General features: G+C 39.1%; 1 protein-coding gene across 3 annotated transcripts in view; it reads right to left on the bottom strand.

The window, feature by feature from the left end:
• The window catches only part of FRY (FRY microtubule binding protein), a 385,515-nt gene that overhangs the window by 259,440 nt on the left and 99,602 nt on the right, over positions 1-26,473 (bottom strand). For 2 of the 3 annotated variants that reach the window (XM_039535008.1, XM_039535030.1), the window contains exon 5: positions 23,184-23,748. In XM_039535008.1, the coding sequence (XP_039390942.1) occupies positions 23,184-23,253 (70 nt within the window). In that variant the 5' untranslated portion in view covers positions 23,254-23,748. Of the gene's footprint in view, positions 1-23,183; positions 23,749-24,247; positions 24,411-25,645; positions 25,755-26,473 lie in introns of all 3 variants that reach the window. The other variant, XM_039535002.1, reaches the window with a different exon arrangement.

The following is a 26,473-nucleotide window of genomic DNA, read 5'->3' as shown; positions in this document are numbered from 1 at the left end:
CCCACCAGCTCCAGCGCGGACCTGCCCAGGGGTTGCCATGCCCAGGGGAGAGGAGGCCCTCCCTTGGCCCGGCCCAGCCCAGCTGGAGCAGCCGCACCTGGAGAGAGGTGCCTCTCCTCTGGCCCCGAACTGCTGCGGCGAGAGAGGGCTGGGATGAGTCCTCTCTCCCACTGCAGCCCTGGGGCAGCCTGTACCCCAAACCCCTCATCCCTGGCCTCACCCTAGAGCCTGCACCCCAATCCTCTGCCCCATCCCTGAGCCCCCTCCCTCACCCCAAACCCGTCATCCCCAGCCCTACCCCAGAGTCCTCATTCCCCTAGACCCCAACACTCTGCCCCATCCCTGAGCCCCCTCTCACACCCCGAATCCCTTGGCCCCGTCCACACCGCATGAATTTTGTTATGTGTCACACATCTCCTCCATATTGGCGCACATAACAAAATTAATTCTGCACATGGACGTAAAAAATTGGAGGGAACACTTCACTGCAGATAATTAATTTTTTAGGTAAGTGAATTCTCAACTCTTTCTCATGGGGCCTGACTTAAGTATGTTTTTTCATTCATTTTTGTGCATTTTTTCTCCTTGTCTCTGGTTCTCAGCACATGGGAAGAGTGGATTAACAGCATGTAATAATGTATCTTTTTCCAGTGGTGACTTCTTTGATGGCAATCAGGGGTTTCAGTGTATAAAAAGGGTGTTCATCACAGTCCACTGGGCAATATAAAAAACACTGGTTTTCTACATGCTGTATTTGGTGTTTACTACTGTCTGGTCAAGTATGATGTACAGTCAGATAGTAGGTTAAATTCCATCTGGTTGAATGATTTGTCCAAGTGAACGGTTTTTATTTAGGAGCTGGCTTCAAGCCAGAGTTTCAGAAGCTTTCATTGAGTTAAAGTGGATGCAAAAAGTCTTGTCAGGTAATGTCAAGGCAAGAAGTGCTTTTGTTCATGAAGTCTGGGTCTAGCAATAGCTACTATGCAACGTTTGTTTTTTGGGTTTGGAAATGAGAAACAAAGTGGATTCAGTGTTGAAGGAGAAAGTACATAATGCTTAGATATTACAACAATGGGTTCTACAGAAAACCCTAAGATAGAATATAAGTCTTTAGATAGTAGCAAATTATGACATCTCTTGGTGGGGTGGCTGTAAACAGGCTAGATTAATATGAAATATGGAAAATTTAGTTAGGCCTTGATCCTGCAAACACGTAAGCGTGTTATTAACTGCCCCATTGAAATCAATGGGAGTACTCATGGTAGTAAAGTTAAGAACATGCTTAAGTGTTTTCAGGATCAGAGCCTTAGAATGTCTTTTTCAGCAGAAACAGATCATGCCGTGGGAGCCCCCCTGTCATCAGTGGTAAGTAACAATAACCAAAAATGAAGCAATCAAAGATAGCAAATGACAATGGTAGCGGTAATTTTATTTTAAGAATTGAAGATCCATATCCTGGTTGCATATAATATATATTTTTCCTCAATTTTCCTTTAATATATGCCATGTTGGTTGCTGCATTGTAGAGGTGCATCACTCAGTCTGACTTCTTGTTAAATTAATGTTTGTTCACAGAAAACCATTTTATTTGTTTTGCTCACGGAAAGTGGTGTAATATTTAAATTTTGCTGTGGAAGTTTAGCTTGTGTAAAGTGCCAGCTAAGGGCTTTATTCTCACCCTGGGCTGTTCCAGCTTCCACCCACACACCCTGATTATGGACCTCACCAGTGGCAGTTTAATTGCTGACTTATGTGGAGTGCAAGAAACAAAAATTAAAATAGTTGCTGCCCCTGAATAGCTTATAGAAAAAAAGAGATTTAAAGTAGGCAAGAAGCACCGGGGGGGATCTAGGTGAGGGAGTAACAAAGGCATCAATATTTTTAAAAGTATGGTTCTACTTTGAAAAATAACTGTGTAAAAATGGTACCTTACTCACTTGGGCACAAATTCAGCAAAGCACTTACTCACATGGTTAACTTCTGGCTCTGAGGTTCCAAGAGCGAACTGGCTTCTGTTTCTTGTGCATCATTAACAGAATTATTTACTAAGTTCCAGTTGCGGGGACTATTAATTATCATGAGGTAATAGCGTTTCATAAGTATGTATATGTTGCACAACCACTTCATCCACAATTTATATGCAGCTACCTATCCAGTGGAACAATGTAACTGTTAAGAGCACATAACATTATACAATGGTTTTGAACAAGGACTGAAGAATAGTGACCAGAGGAAAGTTCAAGGGATGTTCTAGACATGCAGAATGGTAACCAGTGTTCCATCTAACTTTTTACATCCATGTGCGGAATGAATGTTGTTATGTGCACCAATATGGAGGTGATGTATGACACATCACCTTCATTTTGGTGCACATAACAAAATTCATGTGGTGGGGGTGGGGCTGAGGGGTTTGGAGTGTGGGAGGGGTCTCAGGGCTGGGGCAGGGTGTTGGGGTGTGGGGGCTCTGGCTGGAGGTGCAGGCTCTGGGGTGGGGCTGGGAATGAGAGGTTCAGGGTGTGGGAGGGGGCTCAGGGCTGGGGCAGAGGGGGGCATGAGGGCTCTGGCTTGGGGTGCAGGCTCTGGGATCAGGCCAGGGATGAGGGAGTTGGGGTGCGGGCTGCCCCAGGGCTGCGGTGGGAGAGAGGACTCCCCCAAGCCCTCTCTCACCACAGCAGCTGGGGACCAGGGGAAAGGTGCCTCTCCCAGCTGAGGCAGCTCCAGCTGGGCTGGGCCAGGCCAAAGGAGGGCCTCCTCTCCCCTGGCCATGGCAAGTCTGGAGCAGGTCTGCACTGGGGCTGGCGGGGAGGGGTGCCTCTTCCTACCGCGGCAGATCCGCGCTGGGGCCGGTGGGGAGGGGCGCTTCTCCCCGCCGTGGTATGTCCATGCTGGGGCTAGGGGGAAGGGGCTTAATAGGCAGCTGCACAGCCGCGCAGCTTAGAGGGAACTTAGCTGTAGTGCTCCTTTACAGATCTGGTGGTTCCTTAATATCAGATATATTTCAGTTGTTAAGGGATCTGGCCACCCAAATCTATTTAAAAATCTCTTATAAAATGTAATCTTATAATACTGCAATTTAATATTCGAATAATATTGATATATTGGGGTAAGTTCAGAAAAGGGCAACAACAGTGACAAACTGCAGGGAATAGTTTATGAAAAAAAGATTGATGGGCTAAATATATGTATTTTGACAGTGGCAATTAAGAGCAGACACAATAGTTCCCAAATATCTGAAGGGTGTAAACACGAAGAAACTAGAGGAATTATTTAGGATAGCACAAAGGGATATAACAACAAATAACTGAATTAAAGGGAAAATGTAGGGTGAAAAAGAGGGAAGACTTCCTGACAGTAAAATCAGAAAGTGGTGGAAGCCCTTTACTTGGGACATTTAAATTTAGACTGGATGATATGGTATTAATTTTCAATTGATTTACCAGAACAGGAAAGCAAATGTGCCAGTATTTAAACAGAGTAAATGGGATCAAACAGGTAATAACACGCCTGTTAGCCAGGCACTGATCCCAGACAAAATAATAGAATGGATGATACAGGACTCAATTAATAAAGAGTTAAAGGAGAATAATGTAATATATGTCAATCAACATGGCCAAGTTCTTTTCAGAATTACTGCTTCCCAGGATATAAAATTTTCATTTGGTAAGTATGGCCTTTATTCTTTGTTTCTAGGTGTATGACTAGAATTGGCCAAATAATGTGTTTTTGGTTCACTAGCAATTCTGAAAAACTGGGGAAAAAATTGGGGTCAAACTGAAAACAATTTTTAAAAAATATTTTCAGCAAATCAAAAAGTTGAAAACATTTCAAGTAGGGTCAAAATGAAATGTTTTGCTTCAACCTAACTCAAAAACTTTTGTTTCAATTTTGGGCATTTTGACAAAAGCAAAGGAGTATTAGATTCACAAAATGGTTGGGGCTGAAGGGAGGGAGAGAAGGAGGCAGCCTCCCTAATAACTTTTACCCCAGTGGTTAGGGAACTTACCCTAACCCCAATTCAATTCCCATCTTTGCCTGACAGGGAAAAGGGATTGGAACATGGGTCTCCTACCTCTCAGGAGAGTGTCCTTCCCACCAGAATATAGAGACATTCTCACATTCACTGTAGCCCACTGCATGTGTATTTGTACACAATAGGAGAGACCTAATTCAGAATACCCTATAGTCTCCCACATCCTGGAACCACTCACCAAAGGGTACTGGTGGATTTTCTATCATTGGAAATTTTAAAATCAAGCTTGGATGTTTTTTCTAAAAGGTATGTGCTAGTTCAAACAGGAAATAATTCAGGGAAGTCATATTTCCTGTGTTATACAGGTCAGTCTAGATCATCACAATGATCCTTTCTAGCTTTATTATCTATGAACTAGTAGAAAACACAGTGCAGGGAACAAGCCTGCATTGGTATGAGGATGGAAAAGATTTCCTAAGTAGGTCTTGCCCATCTCAAACTTCTATATTTCTATAAGAATAAAAATTTCAGAATTTTTGAACAGACATCTTAACTTTGTAATGCATATCTGAAGCTAAATGTGTTTTGAGGTTTTCCCATCACTATTTCATAATTTCCTACCAAGTTGACTTGTTGAACATGCTTTGCCAAATGAGAAGCTGGTTTAAGAATAACTTTGTAAATTACGCTTCTAAGGATTATGAAAAATGGGAGCAGTTAATTGAGATGATTGTGTTTTCATGGCATTTTCTGAGGACAGAGGAGTACAGTATGGTGCCAGAGTCATTCTTAGATACCCTTTATGACTAATCCGTGAAGTGATGAAATCAACTTTGGTAAAAACTGGTGGTTTTGCTGAGTTTATGAAACAACATTATTAAATCCGCTGCATTAGTAATACAAGAAATTATTTTAATACAATACAAATTATTTCAAAGAAACTAATTAACAAAATAAGCCAAAATTGTAAATAGTTTTCCTCTTATGAGGAAAAACTCAAATAAAATATCCACTCATTATATCACATTGAGAAAGGCCATTTGTAGTAGAAACACTGGTATGCTTCTTTCCTAATTATGTGACTGAGAAATTTGTCTGTATGTAATTTAAATAAAATTTGTTCTATTTAAACTTTTTTTGGCCATAAGAAAACTTTTGTTTCAGAGCATTCAAACTCAGTCAATGACACTGTGGTATGTGCCTGGGAGATTATATCCCACTTGTTCCGTTAACCTAAACAAAAATTCTGAAAGAGTGTTGAGTAAAACAGAAGAATTCAGTCAGGATGCCATTTTACATAACATGCACACACTTGAATTCCCTCGAGAATCTGGTCTGGTTTATATCTGGATTGCTGTCCTGTGGGAAAGTGACAGAGCACAATCAAATGCCTAGACACCTGCCACAAAAGGAAGGCAAATCAATACAAAGAATCTGGAGCAACATCTGGTGTAACAGCATAATTTGGAATAGATTTAGTTTCAAACTAGGATGTGTAAGCAAGAAGTGGGTGCATCATGGAGTGATGCTTTCAGAGTACAGGAGGTAGTTGTTTAGCCTTTCTTTTGTACACCCTTATTAGCTGACCATATTTGAGCAGATTGCCTTGACCCTGTTCTAGTGGGCATAGCACAAGAAGCACGAGAAAATTCAGAAGGCAAATGGCTGCTTACAAATAAGTCAGTAGGCAAGAACCTCTTCATAATGGGTACTTAATGATATCACTAGACAGAAATTAAAAGTTGTACATCATAATATTTATCTTAAAATACATAAATAGTTAAACAAATAGATATGTTGTCAAAAGTGACATTTCAGAGAAATTTAATTAACAATAAACATCAGATGTTGCTTTAGAACACTGGTTATGGGACATCACTTTGCCTCAAGGACCATGACAAACTATATTAGCATAATGGCTTATTATTCCCTGTACCATGTGATCAGTACAATGTGGCATCCCAAAGATAACGATCCGCTTTGGTATGCCACCAGGAGAAAACATGTACACAACAGTATGAACCTGAAGTAGGAGAAATGTTGGACACATGTTGTAGATAAAAATAATTTATGCAGTGGCTTAATTGTGTACTTTTCTTTGTACAGTAAAGAAAAAAGGCTCCAAACATTTGAATATAGTTGTCCCTCTTCTCAGATAACCATCACAAGTAAAATATATTCAGGAAATTTAGTATTTCAAAATGGAACTGGTCAGGGAGAGAGTAACTCATTCATATTCAGCCCTTCATTCTGGGCTACTGTTTGAATTCCCACATACCCCAGCTCCTATCCAACAAGGCAGACACATGAATTCTTCATGAATGTTGAATTACACCTGCTTCTGCAATGGGTAAGTAGCAGCTTCCAAAGGACACAAAGTAGCCAAAGATTAGGGTTGCCCAGGAGTAATACAAATTAAAACCTTTCCTGGACATTCAGACCATCAAAGCTACTGGCTGAAAGTGTTACAGTCTTAAATTCTCTCTGATCAAGGTTCTTGTCTGGCAAAACAAGATATTATTTGATGAGTTTGGGGGAGAGGCACATAGGGCGGAAGAACGGCATTGGTAGCCACATTTAAGCATCAAATGAAGGTTTTCCTACAACTTAACCTATGTTTAAGAAAATAAGAATGGCCATACTGGGTCAGACCAATGGTCCATCTAGCCCAGTATCCTAGTGGCCAGTGCCAGGCACTTCAAAGAGAATGAACAGAACAGGGAAATTTTGAGTGATCCAGTCCATCATCCAGTTCCAGCTTGGTGCTAGTCCCTTCTTAAAAACCTCCAATAATGGGGGTTCCACAGCCTCCCAAGGTAAGCTTTTACTAATATCTAAATCTCCCTTGCTGCAGATTTAGGGGACATAGAAAACAATTGATAATAACTCTCTTTATAACAGTTCTTAACATATTTGAAGGCTAGCAGGTCCCTCCTCTCCCCTACCCGGTCTTTTTTTCTCAAGACTAAACATGCCCAGATTTTTTTAACCTTTCCTCATAGGTCTGGTTTTCTATACCATTTATAATTTTTGTTGCTTTCCTCCAGGCTTTCTCCAGTTTGTCCACATCTTTCCCAAAGTGTTGTGCCCTAAACTGGACACACTACTTCAGCTGAAGCCTCACCAGTTCTGAATAGTGTGGGACAATTACCTCCAATGTTTTACATATGACATACTCATTAAGACACCCCAGAGTATGAGCCTTTTTTGCAACTGCATCACATAGTTGACTCATATTTAATTTGGGATCCACTGTAACCCCCCATTATTTTCTGCAGTACAACCTTCTAGATAGTTATTCCCCATTTTGTAGTTGTGCATTTGAGTTTTCCATCCTAACTGTAGTACTTTTCACTTTTCTTTACTGAAATCCATTTTGCTGATTTCAGACCAACTCTGCATTTTATCAAGAGCCTTTTGAATTCTAATTTTGTCCTCCAAAGTGCTTTCAAATCCTCTCAGCTTGTTTTCATCCAAAAATTTTATAAGCATACTCTCCATTGCATTATCCAACTCATTAATGAAAATGTTGAATAGTACTGGACTCACTACTGACCCCCTGAGGGACTCCACTAGATATGTCCCCCACTTTGACAGTGAACCATTGAGTACTCTCTGAGTATAGTTTTTCAATCAGTTGAGCACCCACCTTGCAGTAATTTCACATAGACTACATTTCCCTAGTTTGCTTATGAGAATGTCATGTGGGACTGTGTTAAAAGCCTCACCAAAATCAAGATAAATCACATCTACTGTTTCCTCTCTATCCACTAGGCCAGTAACCAAGGTGGATACACATTTTTAAAAATCGAGATTTTTAAAATTTAAATTAAATACAGGTTTATTTTTTATAAAAGAAACATATTTATAAATAAAAATTGAAATTACAACAACCTATGTTAAGTCCTAAGCTAACTATTATATATTAAAATAATTTAAATTAATTTAAAAAATATTAAGCAGAACATGTTTGCTGTGAAGCCTTAAAGAAAGGCAAACCACTGAACTGGTGGAAGTCACAGGACAAGCACTCAGAACCAGGATTTGTTGAAGTGCTAAACCAGATTTTCACATCAGTAGACTCTTATTCAGGTACAGAGCAAATATTTTCTTTATTTCAGTTTATGCAACTAGTTCAGCTCAATGACTAGCTCACTCACAGTTGAGAAACCAACTGGGATTTGCCAAAGCATGAAAGCTTGTTTTTCTCTCTCAATCTCTGAATAAAAACCAGGCGTGAAAGGATGAGAGCTACCAGTTCTAAAATCCTGAAGGGCATGATGACCAGCAACAATCAGTTCAATTCACTAATTACAGATAATACTTCTTTTGTCTAATAATTCAGTTAGTTTTAAATTCAAAACTTTTTAATGTATTTGATAAACTTTTTAAATGTACCCAGCACATAGAGTTTTACTTCACTAATAAAAAATTAAAATCCTATTTTTGTGAATTTTAATTTATATCTAAAAACAGCTTGACACAAATCATAAGTAAAAATAAATCATACAGTAAATAAAAACACATTGTTCAACATTTTATAACATAATAAAACTGTAAAAATTAAGAATCTTAATAAATATGGGTTAAGCTATGTATTTGCTTAAATAATGGTTTCAGAGTAGCAGCTGTGTTAGTCTGTATCCGCAAAAAAAAAAAAAAAACAGGAGTACTTGTGGCACCTTAGAGACTAACAAATTTATTTAAGCTTTCGTGGGCTACAGCCCACTTCATCGGATGCTTAGACATTGTATCTAGTTGTATCTAATCTTAATTGTATCTAATTTGCATATTAATTCAAGTTCAGCAGTCTCTCTTTGGGGTCTGTTTTTGAAGTTTTTTTGTTGTAAAATTGCCACCTTCAAGTCTGTCACTGAGTGATTAGAGAGGTTGAAGTGTTCTCCCACTGGTTTTTGAATGTTATGAATCCTGATGTCAGATTTGTGTCCATTTTGTCTCTACGCAAAAGAATAAATGGACACTTCAAAAACAGACTCCAAAGAGAGACTGCTGAACTTGAATATGCAAATTAGATACAATTAACTTAGGTTTGAACAGAGACTGGGAATGGTTGGGCCATTACACTAATTTAATCTATTTCCCCATGTTAAGTATCCTCACACTTTCTATGGGTCATCTCGATTATCACTTCAAAAGTTTTTTTTTTCTCCTGCTGATGATAGCTCATCTCAGTTGATTGGCCTCTTACAGTTGGTATGGCTACTTCCACCTTTTCATGTTCTCTGTATATATAAATATCTTCTTGCTGTATGTTCCAGTCTATGCACCTGATGAAGTGGGCTGTAGTCCACGAAAGCTTAAATAAATGTGTTAGTCTCTAAGGTGCCACAAGTACTCCTGTTGTTTTTGCTTAAATAAATGTATATCAATACAGTGTGTCTTCCTGGTTAGCGAAAAGAAGTACCAGTTTTGTGTAAAAGCTATATTTACTTGGAAATCAACATGCTTTTTGGTTACCAACCAATGACAATCAACCTTTCTTTAGGAAAATAACTAAAAGGTACAAATGCAAGACAAGATTAAATTCATTTATTTAAATCAAGGCTTCTTCTTTGCTAATTTAAATCATGACTAAAATTGGTGATTTAAACTGCTTTGATTTAAATCAATCCACCCTGCCAATAACCTGGTGAAAGAGGAAATTAGTTTGCTTTGGCATGGTTTGTTCTTCACAAATCCACAGTGGGTATTGCTTAACACCCTATGTTCCTCTAGGTGCTTACAAACTGATTTTTAAAATAATTTGCCTCATTATCTTTCCAGGTATCGAAATTAGGCTGACTATTCTATAATGCCTCTGGTGCCCTTCTCCAGATCTCTGGGACTTCCATGGCCATCCTCCATGAGTTCTTGAAGACAGTCGCTAACGGTTCCAAGATTGCTTCAGACTCATATTATTATTTTTTAAAAGGTGATGCTACAGAAGTGAGTTCCATAGAGAAACAATTCCAAACAAAAGGCAGAGAGTCACACACACTTTAAAGTTTAACTATACATTGCTTGCATTCTAATTAAGTTTCTAAACATGAAGATATTTTTCAATAAATGTATTTATAGTGATACAGCGGAGAAAATGAAGTTCCTTAGTAATTTTATGCTAAATAGCCCCCACTATACTGAGTTTTCATCAAGGGGGACAGTGTAAGTTTCTAACAAAGGAAAAAATACTGTGCCCTCTCATAGAGAGCTGTAACTAGAAGTTGAAGTAATGGCCTAACATGAAAGGAGTACGTAAGCATAAAAAGAAATCTGCAACGGATCCTTCCTGAAAATGTGTTTATAAAATGTAAGGTTTTGTTTGGCTAATACCACAAATCAAAGATGGTAAGTTCAATTTTGGAAAAACAACAAAAAGTAGTTTCCCTGAAATGCTGTAACTTAATAGCTGTAGTTTGATTACACACAATGGGTGAGATTTTAAAAAGCATTCAACATCAGCCTAACTCTGCTCCCACTGAAGTCAATACTTAAATTCCCATTGACCGCAATGGAAGCAGATTTAGGTCAGTGATGGCCGTCACTGCCTATATTGTCCATTTACATTTCATGAGGATGACAGGAAGTTGTGGACATTTGTTGGAGAGTTTACGGAAAATTATAGTGATAATTTGAATCCATTATGCATATTAAATTTAATATCATACAATTTTATGCTGTTTTAAACAACAGCATGAGTCATATACAGAACCTAAAATATACCTCACTTTCCATGCTTTCGTTGATTTATGTCAACTTTAATGATAATTAAAGATAGTTTTCGGTATTTAATTAGTAGCGTATAATCTCTTAATATACAGTTTCAGGCCTTCTAGCAAAACATTCTAAAAGTTGCTTCTATAAAATCATGTAGAAATCCGCATTCAGCACAAAATATATCAATTTAAAATGCCTTTATTGACTCTCATATTGTAAAAATGTAACATTTATAACAACAATTCTTGCCCTAAGGGCCTTGTCAAATTGTGCATTCAGCCTTTAAAATGCATGATTTGTAAGTCTGACAGGCTTTGAGATGTTTACAAATAATGTTAAAGGAAAGTTCAGCACATGAACTAGGTATGTAGTAAGATCTAAGAGCTACAACACATGTGAACAACTTTATGCAAACCACATCACATAGGAAAGAAGAATCAACTGCTCCCCTCTTTGGGCATAATTCCACAAAATATTTGATTTAAATCAATTGGAGTTGAAGGTGCTCACTGCCTTGTAGGATGAGACCCTTTTTTGTAACAAGCAAGTAACTTGTACAATTTTCTAATTATAGATCTCTAGGTGAGCTGTAAATAAAGGTATTAAAATTAGTGTTTACATTACATTTATTTATGTAGCTTTTAAATTAAAAGAGCTATTTATATCATGATTATGTGACATCTTAACACAACTCCAACATGCCAGCAGTGAGGTGCTTCCACACTACTTCCTATATTAATACTATTCACCCTAAAACAAGAGAAAATCCCTTACTTGTAATTCTTCTACATTAAGGGTATACAGTTCACATGACAGCTCTATGGATTTTATACTTTTGGCAAATTACTAGTTGGAATTTGCATAGGTCTGCTTGGAGCTCTAAAATCACAGGATGTAGAGATGAATAAAAGATATATTAGGTCATCTAGTCCATCTTCCTTCCAGTACAGGACTGTTCTCTACAACAGTTTTTAATGCATTTACCAGTCTAGTTTTAAATGTTGCAAAAAACAGGGCTTCAATCATTCCACTTGAAAGAGAATTCCACAGCCTAATAGATCTCCATGTCAAGAAACGTTTTCTGATATTCAGCCTAAATCTTCCCTCATAGAATGTTCTTACTCTTTGTCCAGATTTCTAACTTCTGTATCCCTTCCCCTACCCCATCTTCACTGATGTTAACTTTCCCCAATTGGAGAATTATCTGCAAATATCATTAATGTCTTTCACTTTCTTCCAAATCACTAAAGATCCTTGTCGCAACCTGATACGCAGTTATGGCTCTGTATGGCCAATTGTCGGTCCACGGCCATCTTGTCCTGTTAAAAGGACAAGGCAGCCTCCATCTTGGAGGCTTGTTGCATAGGAAAGGGCAGAGACCTAATCCTGCCCAGCAACACTAAAGTGCTGTGTGTACTTTCCTGCTTTTTTTTTTCTGTTGGGCCGTCTAAAGGTCAGGCTAGTGCAGTGTGCAAAGACCTGATTCTGCCCAGCAACTCCGTAGTATGCATTTTCCCGCTCTTTTTGGGCCTGGTCGTCTGGAGGTCAGGCTAGTTCTGCCCAGCAACTCCAGAGTACTGTATACAGAGACCTAATTCTGCCCAGATACCCCAGTGTGCCGTGTGCAAATCCTGCCGGCGTGGGGGGCAACAGCTCGAAGCCTGGAGGGAGGGGGAACCAGGGACCAATCAGATGTTGACACGAGTGAGTGAGACCCTTTCTATAAAACTAGGTTTCCCCCCAAAATCTGTGTGGAGTGTCAGCTGAAGGGCCTGATCAACCTTTTGGCCAGGGTCTCCTCCCAGTATAGCTAGCTCGTAGTGTGGAGTATCCGCGTGTCAGCTGAAGGACCTGATCAACCTTTCAGCCAGGGTCTCCTCCCGGTATAGCTAGCTCGTGTCGTGTCGTTTGGATCCATTCTATCAGCTCGTCATGCTTCTGGTGTCTGCTCTGCTGGTCAGCTGCGCCTGGAGTGCGGTATTTGCTTTCGAATTTCTGGCAGTTTGCTTATCTAGCCTATTTTTCCCCCTCCCTAACCCAGTACTAAGTGTGTACACAGTGTTAAGGATTAAAGTATTGAGCTCATAATTGCACAATTGCCTAGGTGTATAGTTGTTCTAAGGTTTTAGTAAATTGTTTATTGTAAACTGTTTTAAGTGTGTGAGTCACTGCTCTGTCTTTGTCCGGAGTGTTTGTGTCTGGGAGCTGTCTCCACCTGGGGATTAGCTGACCAAGGGGTTCCTGTCCCCGCGGTCTGTGTGAGTGGAATCTGCCCAACTGCGGCCGCACCACACTCTGGGTTTACCCTTAGTGTGAAAGCAAGGGCGGTTGAGGCAGTGGCCTGTGGGTCTCTTTTTCTGTGTTGCACCGGGCACCGCTCTGACGAACCCGATTCCCATCTTGTGTGATTGGTGTGTCTGCCTATTCAGTGTGGTGCAGTGAGCAGTATAGAATTGTACTGTTAATTATTTTTGGGTTGTTTATATTGCCTAACAACATCCCAGCTAAAAATTGCCTCTCTCCCTTGGCCCAAGTTGTAACTTTCCCCCAAATAAACGCAGCCACTTGGCTTTGCACCTTATTCTGGTCCAGCCTGTTTTTCCTCACCCAATATAAAGCTGATCGAACCGCAATCTATTTCGGACAATCCTGATGAAGATAAAGTCTAACATCCATCCCTGTAGTACCCCACTGCTCTACTCATACTAATCTGATAAATTACCATCAATAACTACACTTTATGTACAATCCCTTATGCCAGTTTTCAATACAGTACTCAAAATTAATTTTGAAAATATTGTAAAATACTCAAATTCTTGTGAAATACTCAAATGTTTTACTAAAATCCAAACATACCTTCTGCTTTCTTCATCTGCTAATCTTAGAATTCTGTCAAAAAAAAGCAATCCAGTTTGCTTGCCCTATCCGAACTTATGAGATCCCTGTGGCAGGAACTAGCGTTGTGTTATTAGCCTGTACAATGCCTACTTTACTGGGGCCCTAATGTCTCTGTTATGCAGTACCAACAGAAATAATAATTAACAGAAAAAATAATAATCTGGTAAATTCCTTCTTTATAAATGTATGCTATTCCTCATAGCCCCATTAACTCCCAGGACCCAGGCTTTCAGAACTGCATATTGACAATCATGGTAATATTGTGCACAAGCGATCAATTTGATGCCTAGCAGGCCAACAGCCCACACAATTACCTCAGTAGCACATGCAAATTATGTGTAGGTCTTCCCAGCTGATGGATTTTAATACTCTCCATCAAGTCACCTAACAGTAATAGTAGGTTGTCATCCTCCATGTGGACAGTTCTAGATAGGGATGAGACATGCACTTTGCCAGTGGGCAGGGCCGGATTTAGGGGCAGGTGGCCCAGGCTACTGAGGTGTCAGGCTTGGGGGGCACCGGGCTTGAGGTGCTGTTTTGTTGTTAATGAGAAAAGGGAAAATAAAATGTTTGAAGTAAAATGTAATAAAATAAGGTATTTAAAAGTTTAACAAATGGGGTGTGGCAAAAATGTTCCTTGCCTGGGGCGCCATTTGGTCGAGGGCCAGCCCTACCAGTGGGCTTCAGGAGAGGAATGGTGAGACTGAAATCTTCCATTTCAGGTTCTGGAGGGGAATGTGCTGTAGTAGACACAAAGCCCTTTGCCTGTTCCCCCAAAGCTTGATTCCTTCTGCTCTGTCCCCTACAAGATGTCCCTGTCCCAGTTCTGTTTCTTCCCCATCTCTTGCTCCTCTATCCAGTCCTATTCTCCTCCCTGATCGATTCTGCTCTCAACTCTTCAGGCTTTTAATTCCATTTCTAGTCTCCTTACTGAGCAAAATCCTAGTCTCACCCCTCCAGTCTCTCCAATGCAGGCCATCTTCCCCCCATTCTCAATCTTCTTGCCCAGCCATTGCTAGTTATCACCCCCATCCCATCTCCATGTCCCCAGTCTCATTGCCCAGCCAGCCTCAGTTCCCCTCTGGCTCCTCATCCAACCTTTGTCTCCTTCCCCCATCCCTGCTGGTTCCCAGTCTCAGCCTCCCCACCACCAGCTCCTCATCCAATCTCAGACTGCCATCCCCCATTTCCTTCCTCCTAGCTCCTATTCTCCTTGTCCAGCCAGTCCTGGTTTCCCCGTTCCCCCTCCAGCCCCCATCTCCTTACACAGCCAGACCCCATTGTCCCACTTCATTCCTTAGCTCCTCGCTACTTCTCCATCTGGCTCCATATCCCAGTCTCTGCTGCCCCATCCAGTTTTGCCATCCCAATCAACTCCCTGCACCCTACCAAGGTCTGGCTCTAGTCCCCTCTGCATTGAAATCAGCCAGCTTCCTTCTCCATGCTACCTGGGTCCTGCCAGGTCGGGGCTATGAAAGTACTGAAGAGAGCCTCCCTGCTTTCAGTTCCAGCACCTGGTCTTGGCCCGGTCCACAGCTGCCCAGAGCTGCAATTGCAGGGAAAATCCTGCTCAGGCCCAAGCTGCAACATGCCAAGTTTAGGTGGAAACTTCAGGGAATTTAACTGTAAAGGACCAGAATGTCGTTACTGAGCAAGTGCGAACTTTGATTTTTCAAAGGATAAGCAGCAAAAAAGCCATCCTCTGCCAAATTTCAAGTCCATGATGCAAAGCATGAGAGCACTAGAGCTTCTTAACGAAAAGGTCACCAGAATTTTTTAACATGGGCAAAACAACACATTTCTCCCTAGCCTTGTTCTTAGAAACAGCTGAACTATTTTGGCTGAAAATTAAAACAAAAAACAAACTGAAGCTGACAGCCAGCATGGAAAATTTCAACCCAAAAATTTAAGTTTGTCAAAATGAAAAGCCACTGAAAGCAGGGTCTTAAAATTATATATGTGTATACATTAATGAAATTCTTATGCTTCATCTTCTGTTCCATAACACCTCTACCTTCTGTCTTAATTGAACATATTAAAGGTTCGTCAGGAACAAGCAGACTTAGCTTTAATTCACCCAAACCCTAATGACTCTTGTACTTCAATTGTGATACTGACAGACCTTGTGATCTGAAAGCTACTGTTCCTGATCAACAATTCATCTAGGTAGAGAATATGTACGTTGCTATGCCTAATAGCGTTTCACGGGCCCCTGATTTTTAATTTTTAGAAAAAATTTTCTGAGTTTTATAGAAGCTATTATTGTTTTTTACTGATTTTCACCTGAATTTTGTACCACTCAGGTACAGAAAATACATATTACATTACAAAAATCCAATAGATGTGTTTATGTTAATAATAAATTAGTCCAAATGTAACTGTGACATTGTCTGTTAAACTAAGGCAGTGTAGTGGAAGACACACACACACACACACACACACACGCATGAAGATGCATATGTGTATAAGCCCTAAAGTGCCAAACTTTAGAGAGACACCTGTCAGGGGTGGTTGGATAATAATTAGTCCTGCCATGAGTGCAGGGGACTGGTCTAGATAACCTCTTGAGACCTCTTCCCATCCTGCAATTCTGTGAACTTCCCTGACCTAGCTCCCAGCTCTGGAAGGAGAGAGAGTGGCTCCGTACCCTGTCCGGCCCAGGTAACCAAGCCACCATCTCACCTTCTGGAGAGGGCACAGAAGCATAAGAAGTGGAGAAGGAAGCTTGAGAAGATGGCACCATTGCATTCTCTACCTCTGGGTCCATTTTTCTCTATTTGTTGCTTTCTTCTGTCCTCTCATCTCCCAATATCAACCCAGAAAACTGGGAAGTTAATTTTTTGCCCCAATTTCCACCTGTTTTTTCATTTTTGTAACAAACACGGATAAATTCATGGGAAATTTTACAGAGAGAAGGTGGGTGAGGTCCAATAAAAGATATTACCTTACCCTCTTTGTCTCTCTAATATCCTGGGACCAACATTCCACAATAACACTGCATACAACAAAACAAAAAACAAAAACAAAAGGCCCTGAACATGATTAATAAAGCAAAAATCAAAATAAAATGATCTCCACCTCTAAGGGCAAGACAGGAATAGAATGTGGTGGGATTATTTGTTATAAATATACGCGTTCAAAGAACAAGAATTATAATTAAATATTTTCTCTTCTCCAAAGGTCTCAGTTATAACACATTTGCACCCTACGGAAAGTAAAATGCTCCAGAGATATCTTCAGAAAAATTGCTAACTAATACCAATTAACAATCTTGTTATAAATAATAACCAGTGGACGCATGATTCACAAAGTGTCAGTTGGCTACAGTCAATATGGAGGAAAGATGGTTCCTGTGGTTAAGGCATAAGACAGGCTTCTATTCCCATCTCGGCCACAGACTTCTTGTGTGACCCCATGTACATCACTAACTTCTCTGTCCTAGTTTGCCCATCTATAATAACAATCCTATGGAGATAACACTACCTTCTTTCATAAGCATGTCATGACGCTAAGTGAAGAAATGTCTGGAAAGCATTCAGATAGAAAACACTTGAGAAGAATTATTTTACTGGCTATAGGTGAACCAGAACATAGCACCATTTTTAAATATAAAGGGATGACACAACCTACAAAGATACAACAAAACATATGAACGGGCATCCTGAAAAACGAAAACCTAGAAGACAGGAAAGTTGATCTACTTCCAATCCAGAAAGAAATTCTGCAGAACAGATAGACCAAGCCTGGAGCCGTGTTCTGATTCTGAAGAAAAGCAATAGTGTCTTATGAACATATGCAAAGAACCCGACATGTCTGCTTTGCAAGTTTCTTAAACACGGTTCTATTCAATCAAGTGAATTAGTTTCAAAAGAAACAAAAATCTAGATGGACATTCTTACAGGTTTAATTTGTTCCACATAAAAGTTTAGGCTCTTTTTTATATCAAGCTCATAGAAAAAACACTATTTCTGGCTGGCTGGCTATGAGATAATGAGAAAAATATTAGTAGAATGATCACTTAATTGTAGTGAAACCCCCAGAATATAGTATTTTTGTCAGGAATCTATAATATGTCAAATTCCGCTTACATCCATATTTATTGAATGCACAATAATCCAACAAAGCATCTAGTCTTGCTGCAAGGCAACTTTCTAATTTTTTATTATAATAATAATAAAATAAAAATAAAGCCATCAGCAACTCCACAATCACAAATTTTAATCAAGCCGTATCATATTCTCCTTTCTTGGCAAGTAAGTGGAAATCAGGACTGTTTTGTGGGATTATGTCTCAAGTCACACTCAACAACTCCCCAGTACAGAAGGCAGGACTTTGCTCCTTGCTGCTGGCTACTGTAAACCAGGATAGCCCAAGTAGTTGTACAAATCAATGCTACTTTTTTAGATAATTAGTTGCTGAAAGCCTACAATGTATTCAGAACATTTATCTTAAGATGAGCCTCCTAGACTAAGGATCAAATACCTTTTTGCATGGGCTCCTTATCGGCATCCACAGAGATCAATGAAGTCTCTAGTGAGTCCTGTGATATACCTGCAAAAATCTACACAATGGCTCTCAGGAAGGCCTTCAGACTAGCCTCCTGCAGTCTAGCCCAAAATCTGTCTCCTGGGAAGACAGAGATGTGACCTTCCTGGCTAAGACACTGCAGCATCACCCCAGAATATGTCAAAAGGCCTGGAGCAGACAACAATTAACCTCTTAGCAGTTCCTCTGATACCAAATGCATCAACATCACTTACCTCTTGGCACAAGCATCAGTAGTGCTCACACACGCTGTTTATTCATGGAGTTCTAAGCAGCCCCAGTGCTAGGACATCTATGTAGTCATTGCTAAGTGGGTGAGAGTAGTCATGCAGCCAATATTGGTCCAGCCATGCTGTCATAACCCATCAGCTTTACCTTTCAGTAAGTGAACCAGAACATCTGGTGTGAACAGAAGACCCTAGTAGTTCTGGAGTTTAAGGCATATATACATTTAAGCATATAAGGAAAAGAAAGATGACCCACCAACAGTGTGTGCCTCAACACAAGCTTTGAGGAAGGCTCCAATGCTTCAACTCTTAAGTGAAGAACCATGAGGGTCCTGCATCATCACCTTGACTGCAACGAGATGTCACTTCATCTTGACACAATGAGGATTGCAACATGGATGTCATTGCATCACCTTTGGGCCTATTATGCTAGACCTGCATTGACCCACAATTATTCAATGCTGGGATTTTTAATCCTTCACGGGTACTACCCTATACTTGGCTTATCCTGAGGGCTCCTTCCTTTAATGATGGACTTGCACCTGAAAACACAGGGAAGCTGAGTAATGACATAAGAAACCCATCCAGGGCTCTGACACCTTGAGGCTAGAGCACGTCACATACCATGTTATGATCCTCCTCAAGGAAGTACAAGTACTAGCCATTTCTGCACTTAACACTGTTGCGCTGTTTCTCCATATATGCATTTACAAAACAATCCACATGGGACAAAAAAAACAACCCCCTCCTCCTCCCCTCTGAAAAGGTAAAATAAGAACCCTCAACCAGTATTGAAAGTTATTTTAAAAAACAGATAGGACACAGTGTGTCACTGATGCTTAGTACATCAAAGCCTCCTTAGTCAATGCTGGTCTTCAAAATAACTTTACATTACATTTCTTTTTCCTTTTTTAAAAATACAGGACTCTAGTGCAGTGTGATTCCCCTCAGGGCACACACTCACCAGCGCAAGCCTCCTCAGCTGCAGCGCTTCCTGGATCTGGCCTCAGAGCATTCAGAACCCCTGTTCATACCGTGAGTTCCCCGCAGTGAGTACCCCAGAATGGGACACTTAGAGAAGCCTTACACAATCCCCAAAGCAGCCCTGCACCCCACATCCACAGTCAGCAATTACTCTCAACCAGCTTGGAAAACAGAAGTGTTTATTAGTCATCAGGAACACAGCATAGAACAGATCTTGTTAGCAGAGAAATAAGGAATATTCACCAAAGTCCATTGTGGAGGGGGGAAATCCAGAGCCCAGAGCTCTATCCCCGAGTCCCAAAGCAGGAGACTAACCAGCTCCCAGCTGCCCAGCCTTGGTCACGACCTGCTGCCCCACCTCCTTCCTTTGTCTCTTTCCCAAGCAAACAGGTCACCTGACCTGTACCTCTCACTTTGTTTTCTAGCAGCTCCAGCTGATTCTTGCAGAGGATGGGCCCTAGACATCAATTGCCGGGATACAGAGTGTCAGCCATTGTCTGTGCCCAGGTAGCCAGACATCAGTCACACCTGCCTTCTTGGGGGTCTCTGCAATGATCACACACCCTTGTCCTACCACCTAGATACTTGAGTAACACACAGGGGAAACTGAAGCATGCACACCCTATTCAGACAAAACATTAAGAACTTTTCCACTTTGTCACATATATATAGAACTTTCACTTCTACACATCACAAAATGTAGCCCCAACAATCATTAAAATTCAACTCTGAACAAGTAAGGCCTCAGTCTGAATTTAAATTAAATGCATGTATAGAGATAAGGCTCCAACATTCAAAGGCAGAGAATTCCAAAGTCTTATTGCCTTGAAAGCAAGTATCATTATTCCTAAATATGTGACCTTTATGATGAAACAATTGTAGTTGCTGAATCAATTCTATGAAAAGGAACAGAAGGAACCAAAATGTTAGCTATGCAAAATATGTCCCATCTATCATTTTACAATCCATGGAAGTGCTGTCAATCCATATATCTGGCAAGTTATAGGAATATTTGCCAGCTTTGTTTGAAATGCAGTCTTTCATTAACATATTTAGGGCAAAATTCTGCCTTTAATCCTTAGAGCCACATATGAGGGAATGCAAAGGAATCAACTTGGTGGACGGCTCGAGCCATACTACTGAATGCATCCTTTTGCTGCTCCAAAAAGCAGCTGTATGTGCCCATCTACAACATGCTATTGCCAAGCTGAGCCTAAATATTATGAGCACATAAAAACACCTAAAATAAATATTAGCTGGTTCCCTCACCTGACCATGGTGTGGCAGTGAACATGACAGATGGGTCCCTTGGCAAGCACTCTGGAATGTCAGGTAGAAATCCTACCTTGCTGCTTCATGAAAGTGTAAGGTAGTATTGCATTTCAGAAGACCCTAGATAGCAAAGTTGGGCACTAACACCATACCATGCAACAGATTGGGTAACTGTGCACTAACCAGTCCATTAAGAAAAAGTTCATGCTCTGTATAAACCTTAATACACTTCAGCAGGAATGACTGGTTTCATTAGACTGATAGACTTTAAGAAGGACAACCAATATCTATGGTTGCTGTTTCAATGAAATGCCTGTTTACAGAAACTTTTATTAACAGGACCTTTACTACCACTACCATTTTGGTAAATTACAAAGCAGAGCCTCTATGTTTTTTTTTCTTTTAAAATAGTATTTATTTTGGGCAAATACATTAGCATGACTAACAACTTGATTCTATGCTCACGTATGCAGGCACACATCACCTCTTGTTCTGAAAAGCACATTCCTGTGTATGCATGTGCAACCTTAGCAGTAAATTTTAAGCAAGGGTGTTCCACCCACCACATAACAGAGTTTAATAGCGCCCCAAATCTTTTGAACTCCCTAGAATTTTCTGATCAAATAGCTTATTGTTCAACCACAGAAAATATGTACAATTTCATAAACATTGTTTCAGACTGCAAGTAGATAGTCTGGCAACAACTTTAAATAAAATTGGATTAACTGACTGGATTTCCTCAATGTTTAATCGAAGTACAGTAGAAAACACCATTTATCTGCGAAGGAATGGCAGAAATAATGATACTGGATATATCAATTTAATTTTTCTAAAACAGAAAAATACTGACTTTCATTTAAGGACTTCTAATTTCAGTTTAGGAATGCATTAGTTACTCCAAAATATTTTTTTCCTAGGAAAATAATCTGTGGTATCAGCAATTTAGAAATTAAAAAAATTATATCCATCTTCATAATACTGTAACAGTGTTATGTTCTTACCTCTTATGATTAAAACAATGTAAGGGATAATATCACCTGGCCCTTATTATTATTGTATTTTTAAAAAGAAACAGGATCCAGTTATGACAATTTCCCTACCCTCAAAATGATTTATTTTTCTTTATTTTCATAACACTGACTGTAATTAGTTATGACACCCATTGTTACAACATATACTTTTGTTTCCTTTAATCAATTAATAGTTCAAAAGCAAAATAATACTAAATTCATCATCTAATTCTTATTATGTCATAGATTCTAAATGAAATGAACATGTGCAAAATGGTGTAGGATTATAGCAAATCAAGAAATACTGTTTAGGTAACAGTATTATTCCCTAATGGTTTCACACTTGTGGTAGAAAAACTGATTCAGACAAGCCCTATGGTTGAAATTGACCTGAAAAAAACATGGTTTCTATGGATATCATTTAGAGATGGATATCCTAGTACAATACATATTTAGGGGTTTTTTTACATTTCTTAACAGGTTATCAGATGTATGTCAGGCACTAACAATGCCTGCAGAGGTATAATTTTATATACTATAGTATCTAACACACCATTTTATTCAGGAGGTATTTAATTATAGATATTGGGATGATGGTTACGTATGCAGTAATGAATCCAAACTGGATTTTTCCAGAGAAACTGTGTTCTATATTTTTTAAACTGTTAATGTATTGAGTCTGCCACTACTAACAGTTGCTAATGTGAAAAGAGAATATAACATATATGTATATATTTTAAATAAAAATTAAATCTGTATCAGAAGTAAGAATCTAGAGGCCTGACTCTGATGTGACAATATTTACAACCATTGCCTCTACTTTGAGATCTTATACATCATAATACATTATATTACAATGCATTCCTGAAAAATAAGCCTGATTGATATACATAGTGATAAATTATTAGCATCATGAATAGAGAAATAATTAAAGAAGACTATAATCTCATTTGTTTACATTTTATAAAGCTTCGGTTTGGATTAGATATACATCCTGATACCTTTTTTACACTAATGTTTCAAACAAGTTTGAATCATAAAGGAATAAAGCATAAAGGAAGGGGAAACAAAGCTAAGTACCTATATATATATATTTTTGGCTTTTACAATATTACAGTGATGACTTGCAGATCTGGAACATAAGCAGTCCATTTTTTTGTTCACATGATACAAGGATAAAACAAATACAAAATATTTCAAAACAATGCCACACCCCTCTGATTAAAAATCACCTACAATATTTAGATAAAGCCTGAACAAATCAAACAAACATCTAGGCAGGAAATGTTGTTTTAATGCACTACCATTAATGCACTGCACTGAAAGCAGCCTAACTTGAGAATTCAATCAAGCATAACCTAGTATAATCTCATTGCCATATTTGCAGTTAATGAAAGCTATTTAAATCTGTGACATTTTCATTTTTATAGAAGATTAAAGCAAAAATTATTTGTTTCACTAATAACACAAACATATAGTAAATGTAAGATTTTATTATTTTGCTTATCCTTACTGTCTATCAATCAATGTACAATATTAAAAGATTACTCTTCTGCTACTCACTATTGCTCCAGGATTTCAGTAAATATTTGATACTGATTTCAAAGAAGCCTGAATCCTGCTGGCTAGCCATGTCTGCTGCATACAAAGAGGCTTCTATAATTCTGAGCAGTTGAAGTGGCAGGTACTGTGTATGTAGATGGAACTGTCACCAGTTAGTGATGTAAACGAGGGGTCAGAAGAGGAAATGAAGTCTCTGTAGATCAACTTCTTCCGTGGTAGGTAAGCCCTCATTTAATACAACAATAACAACAACACCACACCATGAGATTCTCGTCCTCTGCTCCTCCTTCAGGGCTGGTACTTAGCTTTATTTGCTGTATTTTTTTCCCCACCCTGCAGACATTCAATAGGAGCTTTCATGTTCTCCATTCCACAATGAATCAGATTTTTGCAGCTTTTCCATAGGCTCCATTTAATATATGTACTGTACCAAAGCAGCTGTTGTATAAAACAATTAGAATGTCTCCTTGAAGGGTGTTTGAGCTGGCCTTCTAATAGCGTGCAATCTGCCTATCTGAAGGCTTTTTCCATTAGAGACTGATAGACTGATCGTATGCACCTCCTCCTGCAAGCAAACACAGAGTATCAACTTGAAGCCCTACTGAGAATGTCTCTTCTGCAGCTGAAGGAATTTCACAGGTTCTGTTATTCTTTTCTTTTTAGAAAAACCTCTAACCAGTATTGTATATGTGTTCTGGTCAGCTGCTTCCCTTCAGTCTGTTTCCAAGAACAAAACACTGTATTAGACACAACTGCATCATGCTGCGGTAAAGCAAAGCTGCACCCATCTATCTGATTGCAGTGACGTTTTTAAAAAGCCCATCAGTCAGCCCAGTTGCAGAAGGGAAGCACTTGCACAACAACCAGACATTTAAATGGTTGGTTGTTCTTTTCTTTCACAGCTAAAGAAGAATCTCAGTTTGATGTTATTTTTGTCTTGAGTTAGACTTTTATAAGATAAGAGACAGAAAGCTGAATTCATATTGGAAAATAAAACAGGCAGCTAGTTGCTTATTTCACCCTCTGCATAGTCTACACTAAATTTGATTATAGCTATAATTTACCTTTTTCTTAAAATTTTCTAATAATCACAATACATCAGTATGCACAATTTGCTAATAATGAAGAAGCAGCATCAGTTTTCCAGTGGCTTTTTGCTTCCCGAGTTCTTGGTATCATATTTCCTGATTTCTGTTTGCCTGGTTTTACCATTATTTCTTCTCTCACCTAGTGGAATAAATAGTGTACTATCCTATAATGTTTAAACAGACATATAGCATCTCTATAGTGGATTCATACAACAACATTGTGAACTGTTGGATTTTCAGAAACTTGGTTCAATCAAGTGTACAGAAAAAATTATCTTCAGATTTAAATTCCTAGCGATATGCATTTTATCAGATTAGTTTCCCCTGAAAAATGCATAATTACACCAAAATGTTTCATAAAATACATAGAATATTAGGGAAAAAGCCAACAAAAATCATCATTCTAGAACTTATACTTTTTTTCCCAAGCAAATGCAAAAATACACATAGAAAAAGATCTTTTTACATTGTGCCTACTGGTCTCAGAAGAAAATACAAAGATGACAATTCAAGGCATTGTTGAGCTTTCTCAGACAAGATAGGAACCCAACCACCAGAGAAACAACTATCCCACTACTTTATTACAGTCCTTTATTTTACTGTATTCAACCTCTTTGTTAAAATCAGATTTACTTTATACTGTTAGTTGATATTTATTCTTTTATCAATGATGCTTCAAATAGCATGATCCACTCAATTAACAATCACATTAGAGTTTAGCTTCTGATCAACTTACTTATTTAAAAGAAAAAAATATATCAGGTATAGCCAGTTAAAATCATACTGAATCTTATTATTAAAGGAACTTGAAATATAAAACACCAGATCTGAAGATGTATTTAAATGTATTTTGATCCTATTTAAATGTTTTTCAATATAAATTTCACTCTAATATTAGAACATCTAGAGATAACAGCACATTTTTGGCAACATCTCGGAAACATTCCTAAAACAGCTGCAACTATCTGAAATGGCAGTAACAGCAGCATTCCACTTCAGATCCAAAATAAATTTTCCAAATTGGCTTTAACTGGGCTAAGGTTTTTAAAAATACATAGGTTCTGCTTTCTTCCACATTAAATTAATTTCTGGTATCTCAGAATCTTATTAATTATGTAGTTCAGTAGCTGATAACCTGACTAGCACAACACAGAATCTTGAGGTGTAAAAGAACTCTTTTTTGATTAATTTTAGAGTCCTATGTATTTACAGTATACCAGGAACATAGTGTACACATTTTTGTCTATGATAGTGTGTATATTAAAGAGTCCTAATATAACATTTTTACCATAAAAAGGAAATAAAAGATCAAGAATCTGAGTATTTTCACAGATCTGCCATGATAAATTGCCTATTTCAGTCATGTACAACTACCTTCAAGCCAGCCCCTATTCTCCTGCTGTCTTGTCCACTTCCTGTGCTCTCCGGGCCTTTTGGAGAGCAGATATCCAGGAGTCATGGGCAAAGGGACTAACCCCACCATCTGGAATAGCACCAACAGTAGAAATGGTCTTCAGCATATGGGAGGCTTAGGGGACTAGCCCTACATGAAAATCAATGATGCGCTCAGGGTCAGTACTCTATGCACCAACTACTGTGATTGCCATAAACAGATGTTCTCCTACTAAACTTTTGAAAATAGTCTTCAAAAACAATTACCCAGTTAAGAGAAAAAGAATGGGAAAAAATCCATAGTGTGTTTAAATCTTCATTATTACTGTCTATGATAAAGAGTCATGTATGCAGTTAAGAACTGTATATTCTAAGCAATACTTACAAGAATTCTTAAAACAGCTCCACTTAAATGAAGCTGTGAGTACAGCATAGGCCTGCAGCCTGATCAGATACAATCTCTAAAGCTCATTTTAGCTTTAATGTGGAGGGAACTATGTGGTGCCAAGACTTTTACATTCTGAACACAAAGAAAGTGCAATTTGAGGCTAAACACAAGAAGTAGCGGAGGCCTCTCAGTAGGGTGACCATATTTCCCTGAACTGAAAGTGGGATGTGTGGGGCTGGCCTGAGCTGCCTAGCGTTACCACTCATCCCTCGCACTCCCACAAACGTTCCTCCATGCCTCTAATAGAGCCAAATAGCAGAGATGGGGGAAAGAGGGAAGAGGAATGGGGATGGGCTGGGATCTGGGCAGCAAAGCAGGGTGTGAGTGTATGGGTGTAAGTACTTTTGGGCTCATAGCCAGGA

This window comes from Mauremys reevesii, linkage group 1 (genome assembly GCF_016161935.1).
Source record: "Mauremys reevesii isolate NIE-2019 linkage group 1, ASM1616193v1, whole genome shotgun sequence".
Lineage (NCBI taxonomy): Eukaryota > Metazoa > Chordata > Testudines > Geoemydidae > Mauremys > Mauremys reevesii.
Note: the sequence above shows the minus strand (reverse complement) of the source record. Positions and strands in the feature narration are given on the sequence as shown.